Source organism: Streptopelia decaocto, assembly GCF_964273445.1.
Source record: "Streptopelia decaocto genome assembly, chromosome: 2".
Classification (NCBI taxonomy): domain Eukaryota; kingdom Metazoa; phylum Chordata; class Aves; order Columbiformes; family Columbidae; genus Streptopelia; species Streptopelia decaocto.
In genome coordinates this window covers 156808439-156829319 of record NC_138655.1, presented here as the reverse complement: position 1 = coordinate 156829319, position 20881 = coordinate 156808439, and the positions used below count along the sequence as shown (strand labels likewise).

Genomic DNA, 20881 nt, shown 5'->3' with positions numbered 1-20881 from the left:
TATTCAGCATTCTCCTCAGTGATCTTCAAACCAGGAAGAGAACATGCTTCCAAGTGTTCACAGTAGGAGTTAGAAATGGTTGCAAGACTTTAAACCTCACAATATCTTCAACCTGATTTCAGAATATCAGAGAATATCAGAACCAGAAAGGAACACTCAACTGAATGAGTGCAAATCAGGGAAGTCACTAAATAACACTACTACTGAGAAAGATCTACCTTGTTGCTAATTTGATCTGCTATAGCAGAAGTAGGGAAGAAAGTCACAGTTTGCTTAAACAAAATAACCAGCAAGCCAAAAAACCAAACCACCCCAGCTGTTAGAGAGCTATTAACGCATTCCAGAAGCTGGTCAGACAGAACAAAGCAACCTCAGGACACTGTACAGTCTCCTTCTTTAACAAGTATCTGCAACTGCACAAGCACATCCTGCTTTACTGAAGAACAGAAAAGGCTGTTAGTTCCTGAGAATACTACAAACAAGCCACTTTGCTGGTTTTACGGCTCAAATATCTCGGCTACTACTGAAGTTCGAAGAAGTAAAGACTTGTAAGAAAACTAATACAAGTTGCTGCCTGAAACAATGAAAGATTCAGATTGTGTTTTCAATCTTCCCTGTACTCGTAGCACAATTCAAAATCCTGCACTGAATTTTGTTTCTTATTTTTTAAGTCAGTAAGTCCTGGTAAATGGGCTGAGAAGTCAACAGCTTTTACTGTAGCTCTCCACAGGTAGTGTGGATAAGCAAATGATTATGTGAGACTTCAGGCAGACAAAAAGTGATGAGCATCTTAAGAAAACTTCTCATTCCAGAGCTAATCATAGTAACTGAGGTTTCTTTTGTCCAGGCAGGCACAGAAGCTTATTTGTTTACAAGCAAGATCTGCCTTGTTTAAGGACTGACTGGTAAACAGTATCAGAAGTCCAACGGCATACTTTTGAAACAGCCCACAATCACTTAAATCAACTTTCAGTCAAAGTTAAAGATTTGTACTCTGAGGAAAGCTACACCACTGTGGTGTTGTGAATAAAGGTAGTAACTTCAGCCTGCAACCTAACAGTGCTTCTAAGATTTTTCACCACAATAAAGAATAAGTTGACCTGAAGACTCTTCTAAAACATGTTCAAGATCTTCCCTTGACAACAAGCACTATGATTTTTTCCCTAAGCATCCCAAACAAAGATCTAATTTAAGATGTCGCCTGTCTGGAATGCAGGCATGCTCTTCAAGATTGTGAGACACAGGCCATGAAACACAAGAAACTAAAAATAGTATTAAGCCTCTGAATATTAATATCAGGAACCATATGCTGGAGAGCTGAATTCAAGGAAGGTTTTAGGTATGCAACTAATGAAAGAATAAACCAGCCTGTATCCTTAGTATCTATACTGGAAGATGGGTAAACAATTTGAACTTCTGCTATTTCTTTAAAGCAAACGTAAGTCCTATTACATACAAAGATGGCACACTTTGGAAAAGAGATGGCCATTTAAGTCTTTTAGGAATTAGTTTTAGACAAAATCTAAACAAGCAGCTTAACCAAAGTGTTATTCACTAGACAAGCATTTTCAAGATGAGTACACAACATCTCCACAAGCCACAGTCATATACTGAACAGGGCAAGTATCTAATCTTTAGGAGATCTTCCACTGAAGACTGGCAATCCAAACTCAAAGCATAATTTATATAATGCTGTAAAGAAAAAATAAGTTTTTAGGTTTAAGTCTTAAGGACTTTGGAGTATGTCTGTTGAAGAAACAGTTTTGCCAGGTCTAAAACTGTTGTCCTCAAATCCTGAACAACTACTTACAATATCTCAACCTGAAGCTTTTAATAATTCAGTATTTACATTTTCATTTCTCTCCAGTCTCCCATTACACATTTCTTCACCTTCCTCACCTATGCACGCCAACATTTACTAAATAGCTGCTATTGCTATTTCTTATTACAATTAATGAATCTGTATGCACACTTCAATAAATTATGAAGTGTTCCGCTTCAATATACTCCTAAAGATATTTACCTAATGGCAGGCGTGGCTTGATACTATACAGAGAGAGAATTAGCAGTTTCCTAGGTAAGGTAGGTGTGATCCAATACATATTCAATACAGTATATTTGGATACTGGAAGCTAGTTTAGAAGTTCTGTTGATCCATTCTCTATATCACAGATAAACTGCAACTTCACCCAAAGCTGATCTTCCTCTAAACTCGTATGATGTCCATCCAGGGCACTGCTGGGTTTGGTGTTTTGTTTTGTTTGTTTTTAAAAAGTAACTAACTAAAAAATACTAGGGAGATCAAGCAAGAGTACAGCAGGAGAGATACATGCAACTGCTTGCAGAGAGCAGAGCAAACCGTTCACCTTCTGCACTACAGCATTCAGGGTCTTCTGTTAAAGGCAACCACACAATCCCTTTCACCGAGTGATCCCACTCCATTCTGAAGTGATTTTAAGCATTAGAAGTCTGTTCTACAAACTTACTTCTGCAGAACTATGACGGAAGTTAGAATATTATTTCAAAGCTTACACAAGAAGAGTTTATATCCATTTGTTCTTGTGCCATTGTTGTCCTTCAGTTAATTTTCCTCCTTGGTGTTTACTCCATTCCCACCCCCTACAGGATGTTTTCATACATACAGTGTTATCACATCCCTTCTTGGCTTTCCTTTATGAAGCTAAATGAGCAAAGCCTTTTAGTTTCCTGCTTTAATACAAGTTCTACATTCCTGGTCTCATGAATGGCCCTTTTCTATGCTCATCCCAGTTTCTTCTCTAGCACCTCAGATATCTCCTTCCTCTGTGTGTTTGTGTCAATAGAAATTCATCAAACTAAGCAGCAGAAAATAATACTACAGTGTAAGGGAATAGTAGATAAAAAGAAAGTTTGATTCTGTTTCTGAAAATGCCCAGTGTCAGAACTAAACACTCACAATACAGAGAAAAGCAGATTTCTGCCACAGTCAAAATTAGCAAAGTTTAACTAACAATAAAATTCTCCACCAAACTGGTTCATGTAAAACAGCAAAATCCACATAAAATTCAGCAGAGGAGGACAGAATCTAAAACCTAGTTACATGTACTCAAGTAGTATTCAAAAGCTACCCTGACGATATCTACAGCACATTCGAAAAAACTCTTAGATATGGTCCACTCTTAGAAGGATGGGATTATTTAAGGTTTCCAAAGCTCCATCTAGATGCCAAGCTGGACACCCAAAAGTCAAATGGAACTCTAGCATAGTTATGCTTGTGTTCTTATTAAACTGCTTTGCCTAGATGTTAATATTAGCCATTAGTACAACTCTTCCACAAGAGGATTTTCCCCTGAACTCCCAGATTTCCCTTCTGTCTGTCTTCTCAGCTCACAGAAGAGCCACGGTAAAGCCCACCACATATGCATCCAAAAGCAAACAGTGTTGCTATAGAGAGGCATATTTTGTTTCAAGATGCAAGAACTGTTGTGACAAACAGTACCATTAACTCCTGTACTGATGTTGGAAATGCTACATTCCTTAAGGTGTTTTGGACCTAGTTATTTCCTCACAAACCCATGTAATGCTAGTACAGCTGGAAGCTCTGGAAGTCAAAGTGTTCAAATCAATAAAGTAACTGCAGACAGTCTAAGTGTTACCCAAAGAGCAAGTTCCTAACAAAAAGCCATGCTGATATAAGTGACCTGAATTAAAGAAAGGCTCCACAAAGCCCTGGGCTCATCCACCCTCAAGTTACTGAAAACAGTACTTGTTACAGAAAGACCTATCTTAAAGGGCAGTCATATCTGTGGCAGATTATTAGTCAGCAGAAACACCTCTTATGATTGTTTAGCAATAGCTAGATTGAGCCAACTTATGCAAATATTCTGCTAGCGTTCTTGTCACATTGGCATTACTTCAGCTTAAACCAAGTCACCTTCATTTACTGCTCAGTCACGTCCAAGGGCACTAAGTTTTCCAAGAGCACGGACTGGACCACGACAGCCAAATTTAACAGTTGAGGTAATCAAACTACCAAGACAGTAATATTGTTTAATCTATACTGTCCTCCCGGTATACTCAGAGCATTGGAGAGGTCAATCAGATAGAATATTGCAGATCACCACCTTAGAAGTTTCTTGAGGACTCTACTCAGTCCCCCCAATGCTCAGGAAAGCAGTCCCCGACAAGAAACAGCACCGTGTAGTCACCTATAAGGCAACGCTGATTGTCACATCTTCCATGTCTATCGTTACTCAAGCACACAATGCCGTACACTCAATATCTCTAAACCAGAGGGGTCTCAGGACACTTGGGACTTGAGATTATGCTGTCCAAAGTCTTCGACCTTATATCAAGCAGTTTATTACTAACTGCGACAGCCCACTATCAAACCAAATAGCTTCTGGATCAAAGTAGTTCTGGATGGAAGTTACTAGCAGAGTAGACATTATCCCTCAACTGATGCAGATAACAGGGACAGCGCTAGCAAGCACAGCTAGTAAAGATTATTGTAAAACAGCACTTCACATTGGCCACCAGATACTAACATGTATACATACACCTGAAGCAGTAATGCCTTTCAAATGTAGGAGAGTACCAAGTTGTCTTAATACTCCTCACACATAGCTGTTGGCCAATAACAGCTCTCACTTGGAAGATAATATTTGCAAATCGTGCAGGCACAACACTACCTGGACACAATCACAGAATCATGGAATAGTTTGGGTTGGAATGGACGTCCAGAGCTCATCCATTGCCACCCCTGCCATGAGCAGGGACATCTTCACCCAGATCAAGTTGCTCAGAGCCCCGTCCAGCCTGGCCTGGGATGTCTCCAGGGATGGGGCATCCACCACCTCTCTGGGCAACCTGAGCCACTGTTTCACCACCCTCAGTGTAAAACATTTCTTCCTCACTTATAGCCCAGATCTCGCCTCTTTTAGTTTAAAACCATCACCCCTTGTCCTATCATAACATGTCCTTCTAAAAAGTCTGTCCCCATCTTCTTACAGGCCCCTTTTCAGTACGGAAAAGCTGCAACAAGGTCTCCCTGGAGCCTTCTCTTCTCCAGGCTGAACACCCCAACTCTCTCAGCCTGTCCTCACAGAAGAGCTGTTCCAGCCCTCAGATGACCTTGGTGGCCTCCTCTGGATGCTCTCCAACAGGTCCATGTCCTTCTTGCACTGATCAGGATCAGCCCCAACACTTCCTTGTAAAACTGCCTGCAGTTGCTTGCAGCTTTGCCAAAGCAATTACATGGACTCACTGCCATGGTAAGCGTTTCTTCCATAGTTTCTTTTAGGAAGCCTGAGCCAGAATGGTTTCACTGTTTCCAAGAACAGGCTAGGGAAAATGTTTTGCCCACATTAAAATTTTATGAAAGCTTTTCCATCAAGAAGTTCCTGCATCCCCCAAGACCCAAAGCAGAGAGTTTTAGAGCATATCCTGTGTAACAGTGCGGTATCTTTTGTTGTACTACAACATCAATTCCCAGTTTGGTAAGTTCTGTTTCCTGAGTAAGACTGGTTACTACTCTGCATGCTTTAGCTGCTACGAACTGGTTATTTCCTAGTGAAGACAGAATAGGGCTTCCCTCATTTTAAGACTAAGAGAGCTGTATCTTATGTAGGAGCAGGAAAACAGGGCTGCTTGGAGATAGTGAACATTGGGCTGACAAGAAGACCCATGCACAATACTTAGAATCATAGAATCATTCCAGTCGGAAAAGACTCTTTGGATCATCAAGTCCAACTATAACCTAACCTAACTCTAGCACTAATCCATGTCCCTGAGAACCTCATCTAAATGCCTTTTAAACCTCTCCAGGGATGGTGACTCCACCACTGCCCTGGGCAGCCTGTTCTGATGCCTGATAACCCTTTCTATGAAGATTTTTTTCTTAATATCCAATCTAAACCTCCCCTGGCGCAACTTAATCATCACTTCTTGCATAAACTAATAAAGCTGAACATTAGAATACCCTGAATACGTTATTCTTTAACAACTCCAGGAAGTACATCACAGAAAAGCCCATCACGCGGACAGAAAAATTTAAACTGAGTAAATTCAGTGGAATAAGCAGTTGTCAATAGCTTCAGATGCAACTGTTCAGTATGAACGATCAGATGGACAGGATAAAAAGCACTAAGAAGTTATAAGATTTATTAGAATCTGCTATTATGCCTCTTATATTACATCACAACGTAACTCTAAAGCAGGAAGAGAAAATAATCCCAAACTCTAAAACCATATGAAGTCTCTTAATAACAATTGCCATCACTGCTTAACAATTTCTTGCTATATCCATTTAGGATTCTAATCTGCTATGGAAAACTTCACGTAAAACACCCCCTGTCACTATCACCATGTATCCTGATATCTCAAAGAACATCTTGTGGGCAAAATGATGTTTCTGTACTCCAGAGAGCATAAGCTTTAACAATCACATAATGAATGTTTATAAGAAATGAATTACAGTTGCGAAAGAACACCTTAACTTTACCATCAACTAAAGTGAGCACTTGATTCTTCAGCCTTAAGAATTAAACAAAGTCCAGTAGGCACATCAACATGCATTTTATTACAAGCTTGTTTTAACTATTTTCGGCCCAAACATGACATCTGTTTTCATACCTTTATTCAGATATTCAGTTGACAGCGGGAGGCTGGCAGACAAGAACATCTCCACAAGAAACTACTTCAATAAGAAACAGTAAGAAAATCTGCAGAGCAGGGACGGAATGAACCCAGACACAACAATTGGTTAAGAGGAGATGCAATTACTAGTGAAAGCCTATTTCAGGAGACAGCCAAAAACGAGCATGAGACAGAAGAGATGGATGCTACAGGAAGAGTGAGATGAAGGCCAGAGCATTACTAGGAGAGATTCCACTCTAATGCAAACTGTTTATCAAATAACTGTCTAAATGCTGCTTTGTGCAATGATCCAGAGAAGTAGAGCATTCAAGAGCAAGTGCATCAGTCCCATGATGCTGGTGCTACAATTGGTGCACGCACTCTGCAGAATTCTTTTCCAGACTAGGAATTGAGCACTGATACAGGAGAACCCTGCAATTAACTTTACGCTGTCTGTAGGAAATATTCCGAGGTAGCAGATATTACAGAAAAGTAGTTAATTCTGCTTTCAGTAGCTACTACTTTATTGGCCAGACCGAGCAAATGGAAGAGATTAACATGGATGAGAGCCAACATTGCAATAAAACTAGTTTCCAAAATAACATACTAACACTATACCAATTAAATCAATACAATTGACAGGCATGCGTTTGCAACTCATTTGCTACTCCAGTCCAGTTTCTCCTCTCACAGCACAGGTAGCTGTGGGAACACAACCATTTCTGGAATTCCACCTCAACAAATCAAGTCTAGTAACTGTAAATTGTTAACTAAAGCCCTTTTTTCATATTAGATCTTCCAAATAATTTCTCCTTGCTCTTTTCCAAGCTCATAGTAACCTTCATAAAATAAAAACCCAGGACAACTCTTGACATTGATCAGAAGTAAAAGCAACCTTAATATAGAAACGTGACCGCACAAACGCTAGAGCTGAACAAGCAAAACCAGAGTATGTATAAAGATAAGCAGGTTTTGATCATTTCTATACATTTGGGAGAGATGTCTCAACACTAACCTACTTCAGACTACATTGGGAAACTCCACACTCATCATCAGGTAGCTTTCATCCTTTTTGAGGCGACACAGGTAGGTCATTCCAATCTAAGGAACAATTAGCAGGATAAGTTCAGAATATTTTACCCTATCAAGTTTTCTTTTTGTTTTTAAATATAGCACCCTTCAGTTAAAAAGTGACTTGGGGCTTCTTACATGAGATTTTTTACCTTCCTGCTCTGATTGCTGTGGGAACAAAGGTCCTCTAGGGAGTCCTAAATAAAACAAATATCCACTGGCCTATCCAGTCCTTCTCCTCTGTGTCCATAATCAGCCTATAGTCCATCTTATCTCAGCTGTAGTGCAGTTGATGCTGTTTAACAACATCCCACCAAGATTTGCCCTTACACTTCACAAGAACATTATTATTAAGCCAATGCTAGTCAGAACTAGTGACCAACCAATAAGAAGCTGCAGTGATACTAGAGAATCCAGCCAGATATATGAGGTAGAGACATTTCAAACCAAAAAGATGACCAGCACTTCTTTCTGCAATAACACCTTGTGCACCCTAATTATGTACAAAATAGTTTATATACATTCTTTGTATATAATGCATATAATGGAAAAAATGCTGTTCAGCTGACAGCACCCATTTATTTGGAAATCACATCATCAGGCTAGACTCTGCATATTTCATTACAGTACTACTTAGACTATAAATCTTTCTAGTACCATTTTTTCAATTTAACCCTCTTAATTACAATCCAAATTAAATGAATGCCTTCTCTGCTTTCACATTCTCATTTGTGTGACCTTTGAGGAGAGTGACAAACAAAAATCCATTTCAGCATACTGGATAGCATTCAGTGCACACATTGAGACCAGTTTTTCAGCTCTTTTTATTAAGCTCTCTGTTTCAAGAAAGCCGCAGCATAATTTGATACACAAGATAGTTAGCAACTGTTGATGGATACAGAAAGCTAGCACAAGGAAACGGGCAGAAGTAGAAGCAGTCAGAAAAGCAGTTTCGAAACAAGTTTCAAACCTCTCATTTAACTCACAGTTTTAGGTACCAGTGGACAGACTGTAAGTTTGACAAAAGATCATCAGTTACAGTGTGGCCACAGCCACTTCATGAAATGAAGATTTCAAGGAAGTTTCTCGACTCCTGAGCACTTATTACTGCCACCCAACAAAAAAAGTGGACACCACCAGATATCATTTTACTCCCCCACCTCCAATATCAGCACAAATACAACCAGAGCAACTGGTGCAAAAATTTAGGTCATAAAACACGTACTGCAACTATCCTGCTGCATTTCCACCTGCATCTCCATTTTCTGTGATTATCCTTCCATAGGCCTCCTCATATAAAAGCATTCTAAGATTTGGTCCAACATTCACACTCTTAATTTTACTTACATCTTTCCTTCTGAATACAGTTCTATATCCTTTTCACTCAGCTTTAAAATTAGGCATAAAACTAGGTTTTCATTAAGTCTGAAAGTCAAAAGTCACATACTACTTCAAACTGGTCGCAGGTTTGCTATTAGGCATGATCTTCTGACAGATCCCTGAACTGCTCTCACCCACCCACCTTGAGTACCCATAGACAAAGCCTTGCTTTTAAAGCTAAATTGATTGAGATACAAAGTGAAACAGAAGCTTGAAAACCAGGGGAAAAAAAATTCTCAAACCTCCTGAAGAACTCAGGTTATCTTATTACACTGTTTTAGAAGACACATGCAGACATTCAGCCTACTCAAGTGCCTCCAAATAATACTATGCTATACTGCTGAAATTATAAAGGCATTTCAAAATTTTGTGTTGTTTTTTTTTTTTTTTTACGTAATCATGCTTTTCAGAGATCTAAATTTCTAAGATGTTTACGGTAGCTTTTAAAATGGCTTAACTATTAGTGATTCAGCATGTTTTAGGATCTCCTACCTAGCTGTAACAAGCTTTATGTAAAAAGGAAGGCTGATAACTTTCTAACTACATGCATTAAAAAAAAGGCCTAAGTAAAAACAGTTAAGCAATCAGAGGAAAAAAAACCTACAAGTTAGCAATAAATCCCTTGCAACAAATAGTCAAGTTTGACCATATTCAGGATTCACAAAGGCACAAGTATTTCACTGCAATTCCAACTCTGTCTGTACTCAAAAATAAAGCTTAAAGAATCCAATTGCGAAGAACTTCCTCTTCTCACACACAGAAAGGTTAATATAAAAGGTGTTGCTTTTTCAGCCCAGTTCCACAACTGTAGAAAGCTTGCTAGTAACCAAGAAGCTGCTTATTAGCACACCGGCTTAGATTTTTCTTTTCGCAGAATGACTCAGCCTACTATTTTCAAAGTTTTCCTTAAATATTTGTCCTACATTTTACAACAGCAGTTACCAACTACAGCAAAACACATCCCATAAAGTCTCAGCCACTTTACAATCCCGAGCATTAAGATTAGCTATGCGTCCACATTTGCATCCGCTAATCTGATCCTTTCTGAAAACTTAAAAGCTCAAGGTCCTCAATACGGATCTTTCAGAGGTAAGTGAATGCTTTGTGCAAATTCGATAAAATACATTCCTGCTCCTCCACAGCACAGCTTAGTGTCTGCAAGATACAAAAACTTGCCAGGAGTTTCCCTATCAAGAACAGCACGCTCTGTTAGAACTGCAGCTCTTAGCAGGGCAGCGAAGAACAACCCAAGAGAGCAGCCACATAAGGAAAATGTAGTTTACAGCTGTCCGCTTCAAACAGATGTATGCATATCCATAAGGAGCAGAAGCTTTCGCTGAAAAAGCTTTCCATCATTGCTTGCACCTCGCTCTCAAAGTCTATATTTGGTATCGCAGACGTATTCGAGGAGAATGAGTGTTTTAAAGGGAGGAGGAGGGGATGCCACGAAGCTTTGCCTTCCCCCAGCGCCAGGGACCCCGGCTGGCTGGGACTGCACATTGTGAGCTCCGAGCGCCGTGCGGGCCAAGCGGCGGCCCCGGGACAAAGGGACCGACCGGCGAAGGGCTGCGACCCGCCCAGGCGGCAGCTCCGCGGGGCACCCCCTCCCGGGGCGGGCTCCTCGTCGGGGATACCCCGCTGCCTTCCCGCTGGCTGTGTGGGTGTCCCCCGCCCCGCCCCCCCCTTGAATTTTTACCTTCATCTTCGAGCTCTAGTTTCTCCAGCATCCCTCCGGAGGCGGCCGGGAGCTGAGAAGGAGCCGGAGCCGCTGCCGCCGCCGCCTGCGGGAGGGAAGAGAGGAGAAGGCGATGAGCATCCAGGCGCGGACTCACCGGCCCCGCGGCGGCATCAGAGCCGCCCGGCGCGGCGGGGAGAGCGGCTGGCGCGGTTCCCGCCGAGCGCTGCGGGGAGGGCGGGCGGGACGGCGCTGGGGCCGGGCGGTGGCGGCGGCTGCTGCCCCTCGGCCTCCCACACACGCACGGCGCGGCGCGCGCTGCCGCTCACACACACACCCCGCACACTCTGAGGGGGGAGGGACCGGGACTCGCCCTTCCTCCCCCCCTTCGCGGCGGCTGCGCCCGGCCCATTAACCCTGCGGCCCCCGGGCTCCCCGCGGCCGTGCCTCCGGGAGGCGCCGCCTCTCGCCGGCGCGGACGGAGCGGCCGTCGGTGGCCGTCGGGAAGCACAGGGCGGCCGGACGCCCTTTGGCAGGACAGCGCTTCCCGCCACACCTCTCCGCCTCTTCTCCCCCGCACACCCCCCCTCCCGTGGAGGGATTGGTACGTTCCATTTTGCTGCAGTCAAGCCCGTTGGTCAGCAGCGGGAGGGGAAGGTAACTACCACTTCCGCGCGCAAAAGGGAGGGGGAGGAGGGAGAGGTTTACCACTCCAAGAGCTCTGCCCGGCCAACCGCCGTTCGCAGCCCTCACTGCGGGCTCGGCTGTTCGCCTGGCTGCTTTGGACCAGAGCGGTGCAAGAGCGGGCGGAGGGGAGGAAAGCCCTCCGCTCCCCCCGCGATACGGGGTTGGTATGGTCCCGCGCGTTCACCTGCGAGGCAGCGGCGGGGAAGCCGATAGTTCCACTGCCATCTGGGGGGGGGGGGGAGTGGAGGGGGTGTTGAGGGGGGTTTCCCCCGTGTGTGACAGGGAGCTCCCGCCGCCATCCCGGAGTACCCGCTCTAGGACCAGACGCGCTCGTTTCCATTTAAAACGTTCGAGAAGTTACAATTCAAGATTAGCCCGAATGTCGGCGTGTTCCATGTAAGTCAAAGCCGGCGGCAAGCCCCGGAGCAGCCCGCTGAGGAGGCGGAGCGCCCTCCTCACAGCGCGCCTCACCTCAGCGCGGGCTTAGGGGGGAACTAGACCCAGGGATTCGTGAGTGAAATTTTAGTTTACATTGTGGTCAGACTAGATGATCGTGCTTTAAAAAACCCCAACACTGAATGCCCCACCATGGCTGTCGCTGCAGGCTGGTGTTTCAGAGCTGTTCTCTGTGAGGTGGTGTCACCCCCTGAGCTTTGCCCTCAAGCACCTGAGTACGCTGACAGCCCGAACCGCTTGCTGTTACAGGGCCTGAAGGATGGAGTTTACACCATCTGCTTACCAAGCATGAATTTATCGCACCCAGCTTTACAAGTCTGCATCTGAGTTTTTCTGCCAGACTACAGCAGAATCAATGGAAGTATCTGAAATAGATTCATCATTTAGATCTATTTAGGCAGTGAAATGTGGTAAGCTATAGCTACGCTTCCTTAACTATAATGAATAGGTCCCTACTGATTGTTTAGGAAGCCCAGCAGGACCAGTTCAGACATGGATGCTCGAGAGGTGGATAAACAGATTATTTCTTTGGCAATGGCAACAGATCTTGTGAGCAGACACATGTACATGGTGCTTCAAAGGAATCACAGGAGCCTTTAGAGAACATTTAATGTCTATTGGTCCCTAAGGAGAGGCTCAAGCTTCAAAAGATCAGCAAGTCCTTCAAGGAGAGAAGGTTGAATAGATCTAGGATAGCATAGTAATGTGCACAGAACATAGGAAAGCTTGAAGGTTATTAGAATTAAAGCTATGATGGGAGGAGAGTGCCAAAAATTATGGGAAAACAGGGAGCTAGCTGTTATTTCTCAAGTCCAGAGAAGTTTCAAGCAAGGAAGCTAACTGCTGGTGACAGCTTCTTTTTCCCAAGCTGCCTCTTTCTAGGGACACTTTTAAGGATAGACAAGGAAGTTAACAATATCCAGTTCTTCTTTACTGTGAAGAAAATTTTGAAATAAAATCCTAAAACATTTCATTCTGAGCTGTATTTTTAAAAGACTTCTAGGATTTCAAAAAATAATCTGACCAGCCACAGAAGACACCAAAGCAGTTCGTATTAATTTCTAATATTTTCAGCCTACTAATTAAAATGCTTTGGAATCTTTTAATTATCTCTGGGAGCTATCTTTCAAAGCTCTGAATTATTTATCTTCCTTATCATGTACCTTGATATTGATAAGAGTTGTTAACCTGTTTTGCTAACCAAAAGAAGAATAAGATGACATATCTGATTGGAAATAACTGTCATGATTTTCTTTCTATTTGTTTTGTTTTTTTTTTTTTTTAATTTACACTCCATAATCTACTAAGCACCAGTCATGAGGACACAAACGTCTGAGGTTGTTGTTTGTAGCTGGAAGCGACAGTGAATCTTCAAAGCTGCATTGCATATCACCTGCTACAGAACACAGATATGTTTCTAAAAAGTCAGTTAAGCCCATTTCATGTAATGAGCTGCACTGTGCTGTGAACCTCAGAGCTTACGGCAAGATCGGGGTTTTACAATGACAGAATCTACAGCCAGACCACAAGTACTATGCGAAACTCAAGACAATATAAAGGCAGTAATTTAATACATATCAGAGATTTGTAATGGGAACATTATAGCTATGTTGTAACATCCATACCGCTCAAAAAACCCAAAGGAAATTGAGAAGTTAAGGCTGAAATTCCATCTCTGCCTGCAGTCTCACAATTTGTTTAAACCAATTTTGGAACAAGCTGCCGATTATGGTGTTCATTTTGCTCCTTGCTTCACATTCTAGCTCCTTTTGGCTTGTAGGCAACACAGTGAGTCAGAACAGGAAACTGATGCAGCTGAAAAGCAAAAGGACCGAAAGAAAAGGTTGGTTTTTATCCAGATCAGTTCCTGATCCAACTCAGTGCGCAGTTGTACCAGCTAGCGCTGGCACAGGGAGTGCCAAGGGCAGAAATGACAGCAGGACCGCACCTTCTGGAAACAACCCGCTCAAGTCTGCTTAAATCAGCAGGGAAAACACTGTCTTGTTCATTGTCATTTACAACAGCATTAGACAAATTCGCAGATATTTTCAATGGTCTTAGGTATTGCTTCTCTCTACAGAGTCTGTCTGCTATTTTACAAAAGGATTACTGGTTAAAGGTAGGGAAAAGATCTGTCTTTCAAAGAACGTAAAATTCCCACCAAGATGATATTTTATACTGTAACATTTCAATATCTTTTTATTGTGACTATTTGTTCTACTGCCACAGGAGGTTTCTATTAACTATATCCAAGGGATTTGTCTAGATTATGGTTTAAATATTTGCTATCAGAGCATGTCAGGTAACCTATTTTAACGTTTTGACATACCCAATGCGACAAGACTTTATATACTGAATACTGCTAAGCAAAATCAATTTCATATATAAAAGTTTAGAAAATAAACACATGCAAAACTCAAAACTGCCTGAATACATTCCTTCTTTGCTATGTCTCAATTAGGTTTTTACAGAGGCATTTCTTATGCCAAAAAACACGGACCTACAACATAATGCTAATACAGAAGCTTAATGCAGTAATCTTTGTAGAGGCAAAGTAAAACAACTCAAGGTTGATACAACAGCAAAAGTCATAAAAAGGTAGATGTAAACAAAAGAGGTTTTAGGACTTCTGGGAAGGCTAGAATGTAGATTTTAATAGGAAATTGCTTACTTTGCCTGTTTTCTTTAGCTTTCTAGGGCAAAGGGAGTTACTAATAGTCTGTAGAAGTAATATTAGTCCTGTAAATGATGTATGCACTTATAATGAATACGTTCAAACCTATCTGATAATCTAGGAGTCCTTTTGTTCCTGTCTCCTATTGAAGGAATTATTTTCATAAGAACACATGAAGTATTAAAATTGTAGGGACAGTTCAGGGATATGAACAGCAATTAACACCTGCAGAAGGAATATTTCTGATGTAGTTTCCTCCCATCTTGCCTCCCTGAATTAGCAGGAATGCATCCATTCGGATAGGGATCTATTGGGGCAGTGGTCAGATCAGCCCTATCAAAATGGTTTGGACATGATTCATCTCACCTGAGCTTAGACACCTGCTGTGTAGCTTTTCATATTGAACGAGTTACCCAAAGCTGCTGCTTCTGCAACCAGGGAAGAAAGAAACATTTCTAGGACATCCTTCACACGGCTTATTTTTGGCAACTACTTGGGATAAAATGATGTGCAGTGGCTGTACTGACTAGATCTCATCTCTTCATCGGTCAGGTTCATTCTGTGTAGCACAGCGATCTGTAAGGGGAAGGAGCCAAGACACTATAAACGGCGCAGTATTAACTTCGATTCGAAGGTGGATGAGAGAACAAATACACCCATTTTCAGTAGTTAGAGGAAATAAAGATCAGCAACAGCCAATGTGTGTAAACAATGGCAAGCCCATCTCAGTCGCTTTAGTAACAGGCTGGAAGTCTTGTGGCAAGCAGGACACTCAAGTAAGCAAGCCAGATGGTCCAGATGAAACCTTGGCTAAAGGTCACAATAATATTCACAAGAAAGACAGTAATATTTCTTTATCTAAGGGGTTAAGAGAGGTTTCCACAGAAGTCTGTGTTCTAATATCATTCAGTGTTTTCACTGATGACTTGATGAAAGAATAATGAATAACCTGATCACATTTTCAAATGACGCAAGGCGAAGAGACACTGTTCTTTTAGGGGTAGCCTTAGAACTTAAAATAATCTTGAGAATTGCTGCAATGCTTTGAGAAATAGGATGCACTTTGATATGAGTAAGTAGAGTGCGTTACACAATAATCAAATGCAAAAATAAAATGGGAAGGGATTGGCTTGCGGCAGTCTTGCAAGGAAAAGACCTGAGAAAGAAGCTGAATGTCAGACAACAATGTCAGATTGTTGGAAAAAAACATCACAGTAACTACAAATGTGATATACAGAATGCATGGAGAATCTGTTCTACACATTCCCTGGATAGATGCCAGTGGGGACAGTGCATTCAGTTTTAGGTATTGAACTTGAGAATCACAGAATCACAGAATCACAGAATCGACTGGGTTGGAAAAGACCTCAGAGATCATCGAGTCCAACCCTTGGTCCAACTCTAGTCCGTTTATTAGATCATGGCACTAAGTGCCATGTCCAATCTCAGTTTAAAAACCTCCAGGGACGGCGAGTCCACCACCTCCCTGGGCAGCCATTCCAATGCCTGACCACTCTCTCTGTAAAGAATTTCTTTCTAATATCCAGCCTAAATTTCCCCTGGCAGAGTTTAAGCCAATGAACCAAGGGATCCAAAGAGAAGCAATAACAACAATCTAGGAGTTCAGAAAACATGACCTGTAAAGAAAGACTTGAAAACCTCTTGTTTGTCTTCCTCTAGGAAAAAAAGAAAAAAAAAAAAAAAAGAGGATTGAAGGACAATATAATACCAGTTTCCAAAAGCAACATGTTTTTGCAAGAAGGAAAGTGATAAACTATCTTCTGGGTCCACTGGTTATGGGATAAGGAGTTATCTCCTTAGCCTTTAGCAAGGAAGTATTAGGTTGGACTTTGAGAGAACCTGCTGAGCATAACAACAGGGAAGCAGCAGCACACTTTGCTGAATAAAACCTGTAACATCTCTGTCACTGGAGGCTTTTAGAAACAGATTAAAAAATATTTGTTGGGAATTTTTTACATCTAGATGATTGTTCTGTGGGGGAGAATGAATTTTAATGTAATTTCTAAACTTATTTTCTTTTGTTTGTATTTTTGTCTAAACCTCAGAAAAAAAATCTTTGTTCTTAGTATGGTAATTCAGTGAGAAGTTTTTACATGTATGTTTTGTATGAAAGCCAGTTTACTAACAATCTAATACAAATGTAAATTTGCTTCCCCCCCCCACCTCCAACAAGTAGCCTTAATTCCAAATCAGAAAAATTCTGAAGCAAAAATCGAGTAATAATAAAGGTTACATATTAGTCTTTGATGACTAGGTAGGAATAGAAAGAACAACCTAAAAAAAGAAATGCTGCCGCAAATCACAAGTCTGCGTGGAACAGTCTTACTCAAGCATTGCAACAAAAATGTTATCTGTGCTTTACTTGGAAATACGCATTTCCAGGTAAATTCAAAGCACAAAAAGAAAAAGCTGCCTTTCTCAAAGCTTTTCCTGACTTTTCTGCTCCTCCTTTCATTCAGATGAAAGGAGGCGGTGACACTTGGTACCGATACCCTGGAGTGCCACCTGCACAGCTCATAGTTTGGCAGTAACACCGAATGCCCTTCCAAGTATGCTTAGCTTATAAAACCTAATGGATTGAAGAGCAACAAGAAGGAATTCCCATCTAAATGCAAATCAAGGGAAACGCATTTTGAATGCAAGAGTAAACTACAAATGGTAATTTTCCCACCATTTGCTAGTGCTCCTTACTACAATTACAGTTCTATACAGCTCAAGTAGTTAACAGCTCTTCTCCTGATGAGCTGTCAATGAACAACTAAGAATTTTTCCAAATGTATGTCATAGATACACTTATTCTGTTGCTATCTGTTTGTGCAAAATTAATTTAAAACACTTACTGCTTTTTGGGGGGTTAATTTAGTGTGGTTCATGAAGTGGAAAAAGAAGTTATCAGAAAAAAAACAAGGTTTCATCTGCTGGTTAAACTGTAAATTAAACTCCTACTTGTTTTCTGCTCGAGCGTGATAACTGATACCAGTGGTTTATGACGGCTGAGAACACTAGAATCAGTGAGGCTCAGATTAGATCCCATCTTGGGTCCCTTCTGTATTTAAAAATGCTTACTGCACGGGGAAAGATGGCACTGCAGGAGTCTGCTAGGTGCTGAGAGAACGTGGCCAGTCCTAGTGAAGAAAGAGCTCTGGGTCCGGTTCTGACACAAAGTCCCTTTACCTTGAAAAGCTCAGAGTGAACAGAGCAGCCATGCAGGAATTGTAGCTTCCACCCTCTATTCTAAGGAACAGAATTCTCAGTAAGTTTGCAGATGACACCAACTTGGGTGGGAGTGTTGATCTGCTGGAGGGCAGAGGCCATACAGAAGGATCTGGACCAGCTGGATCATTGGGCTGAGGCCAATTGTCTGAGGTTTAACAAGGCCAAGTGCCAGGTCCTCTGCTTGGGTCACAACAACTCCAGGCAGCACTACAGGCTCAGGGAAGAGCGGCTGAAATTTGCCTGGGGAAAGGGATCTGGGCGTGTTGATTGACAGTGGCTGAACATGAGCCAGTGTGTGCCCAGGTGGCCAAAAAGGCCTAACAGCATCCTGGCTTGTATCAGGAATAGTGTGGCCAGCAGGACCAGGGCAGTGACTGTCCCCCTGTGCTGGGCACTGATGAGGCCAAACCTTGAATCCTGGGGTCAGTTTTGGGCCCCTCACGACAAGAAAGCCCTTGAGGAGCTGGAGCGAGTTCAGAGAAGGGAACAGAGCTGGTGAGGGGCTGGAGCACAAGTGTGATGGGAGCGGCTGAGGGACCTGGGGGGTTCAGCTGGAGAACAGGAGCTGAGGGGAGACCTTCTGATCTCTGAACTGCCTGAAAGGAGCTTGGAGCATGGAGGGGGTTGGTCTCTTCTCCCAAGTAATAAGTGACAGGATGAGAGGAAATGGCCTCAAGTTGTGCCAGGGGAGGTTTAGATTGGATATTAGGAAAAAATTCTTCCCAGAAAGGGTTGTCAGGCACTGGAACAGGCTGCCCAGGGCAGTGGTGGAGTCACCATCCCTGGAGGGGTTTAAAAGGCGTGTAGATGAGGTTCTTAGGGACATGGTTTAGAGGTGAACTTGGCAGTTCTGGGTTAATGGTTGGACTCGATGATCTTAAAGGTCTTTTCCAACCAAAACAATTCTAACATTCTTTGATTCTATGAATTTCTGCTCCAGCACCAAACAAACTAGTAAGGAAGGCGATGCTTCCTACAAAATACTGGATTCAAGTTTTTTCTTCCTGTACCCAGAAGGAACGCAATAAAATTTGCTCTAGTCTTAAAAGGCTTTTGAAATATGCCATATTAGATGCTGTAATCATGGCAGTGTGTAGCATGTATAAACGAAGGTGGTGACCGCTCAGGGATTACACATTGTTTAGAACACAATAACCAAATCCCGTAACAAAACCTGGAATAGAAAATGCACTCTGTATCGGCATTTTATGTTCTTTACTGGACCCTTACTGGTGCCAGTTTGTTTCTCTGACCCTAATCTGCAAGGCCGTCTGTGCATTAGAGACACAAATATCCTGCAGCAGGTATGAAAATGATGGAGCAAGTGTATATATTCTATATATATTTCTAATAATGTATGGTAAAGTTGAAGATTACTCTAATGATTTCCTTTAAAACAGCTTGAACAGAGTTTGCCATCGGATAAGAACTCTACCCAGAGCGATTTTCTTTTTCTTCATCTCAATATCATCAGAATATGACTCTCTCAGTGGTCCTAAGCAGGAGTATTTTGATCTGGAATACAGAACAACTATACATTGCTTTTACATTTTATAACTAGTAACTAGCCTGCCACTGCAGGTATCCTCCCACAAAAGAGTAGCTGTAATATTAATTACTTTACACAGTCGATTATTAGGGATAAGCAGTCACAGCTGGGGATCTTTAGTAGATTAAATGGATAACATAAATGGAACAACAATCAAATTTAGCCAAATCCTAAAAAAAAAAAAAAAGGAAAAGAGGAGTGCATTCTGTGCTAAGGATGATGAAATGGACAACTTGCATTTCTACTAAATCTTCACTGCAATTACCGTACTGAGTGTTGCAATTTGATCCCCCTGAAGACATGTGAACTGAATGTGCAGAGTGATTTCACACTTTGAGTGGCGAGCCCTTCCTAAATATGTCTGCATCGAAATGAACTTGCAGTTTAATCCCAGTGACTTGTGTCACCGACTTAACCGAGACACAGGACAGATTTACAAAATTTCCTTTGGTCTAACATCAGAAACAAGGAATCTGTCTTCTACACAAACAGGGTCCTGCAGCACCTCACTTTGAGAAAAAAAAATTATACCAGTGACAGAAGAGTTAAGCACTTCTAAAAAATAAACTTCAAAGGAAGAAGAAGACCAAGGAATAGTCCAGATCCCGGGCTGAATTCTTACAAAGAGTTCAAGGCAGAAGTGGAGAAGAGGCAGGACTTGTGTTGGTCACCTCTCATCTCTACATGTGTGTCTGGTCCTAACGTAGGTAAGGAGTCTATTCTTGAGTCAAGAATAGATGAGGCATTCTCGACATAAGCCTCTGTGGCCAATATTCATTCCTCAGATTACTCATGGAGAATAGAGGTGGAATATAAATAAATACAATCAGTGTGGCACGTTATTAATCAAACAGCCTAATAATTTAAATTCTGTTCTTTTTAACACAAAGTTCAAACAAGTTAAGTACTTGTGAGGAACTAACCTGAGCTTGTTAAGAACAGTGATGTTACAAGTGTGCTACCTGATTCTGCAAACACAGGGGTGCCACTTACTGTTTTAATCTATTCCAGAGTTTTAAAGTGTTCTTATCTTAAATGTTTGTTATCATATATGCTCGAAAAGATATACTTTAGCTGTTTTCACACATATGCCTGAGTGCTCCTTAGACCGTTTGAAATAGGCCCTACCTCTCATCACACTGAGGGGCACGGTTGAGAGCAAGGGGAAATTATTGCTGGAGAAAGCTCCACTAATCAGGTAATAAGCATGATTACAGTAGATATTTTGTTGTGACAGGCACAGATTAAAAAAACAAAAACAATACCAAGAACACAACACAAAACCAAAAGAACAGATTAAGATAATACTAATGGTAAAAAACAAGTAAGCATCCACTAATTTAAAATGAATGGAGGAGTTAGCATGAGCCCACATTTACTTGGGTCTTCATTTACTGGCACTGAATACAGGATTATTTGTGTTAGTTAAAGTTAAGCACTTACTTAAGTACTTTAGCTGGATTGAGGCCAGAGTACTGATGAGTAATCTGCAGAATGGAGGCCACTGAGAATTACAAATTAAAAAAAACGCTCAAGA

The 20881-nt window shown here is 41.8% G+C and overlaps 1 protein-coding gene and 1 long non-coding RNA gene across 7 annotated transcripts in view; one reads left to right on the top strand and one right to left on the bottom strand.

Annotated features, from left to right (window-relative positions):
- Nucleotides 1-20881, bottom strand: part of PRKAG2 (protein kinase AMP-activated non-catalytic subunit gamma 2) — a 224238-nt gene that overhangs the window by 41663 nt on the left and 161694 nt on the right. For 3 of the 5 annotated variants that reach the window (XM_082044012.1, XM_082044013.1, XM_082044015.1), the window contains one exon: nucleotides 10763-10847. In XM_082044012.1, the coding sequence (XP_081900138.1) occupies nucleotides 10763-10847 (85 nt within the window). Of the gene's footprint in view, nucleotides 1-10762; nucleotides 10848-11078; nucleotides 11208-20881 lie in introns of those variants that run through there. The other 2 variants (XM_082044016.1, XM_082044014.1) reach the window with 2 other exon arrangements.
- Nucleotides 11271-14401, top strand: LOC309435593. 2 transcript variants are annotated; one of them, XR_014183190.1, is made up of 3 exons: nucleotides 11271-11398; nucleotides 12134-12294; nucleotides 13193-14401. It is a non-coding gene; the product is annotated as an uncharacterized lncRNA (long non-coding RNA). The 2 variants fall into 2 exon arrangements; XR_014183191.1 differs by lacking the exon at nucleotides 11271-11398 and adding an exon at nucleotides 11460-11588.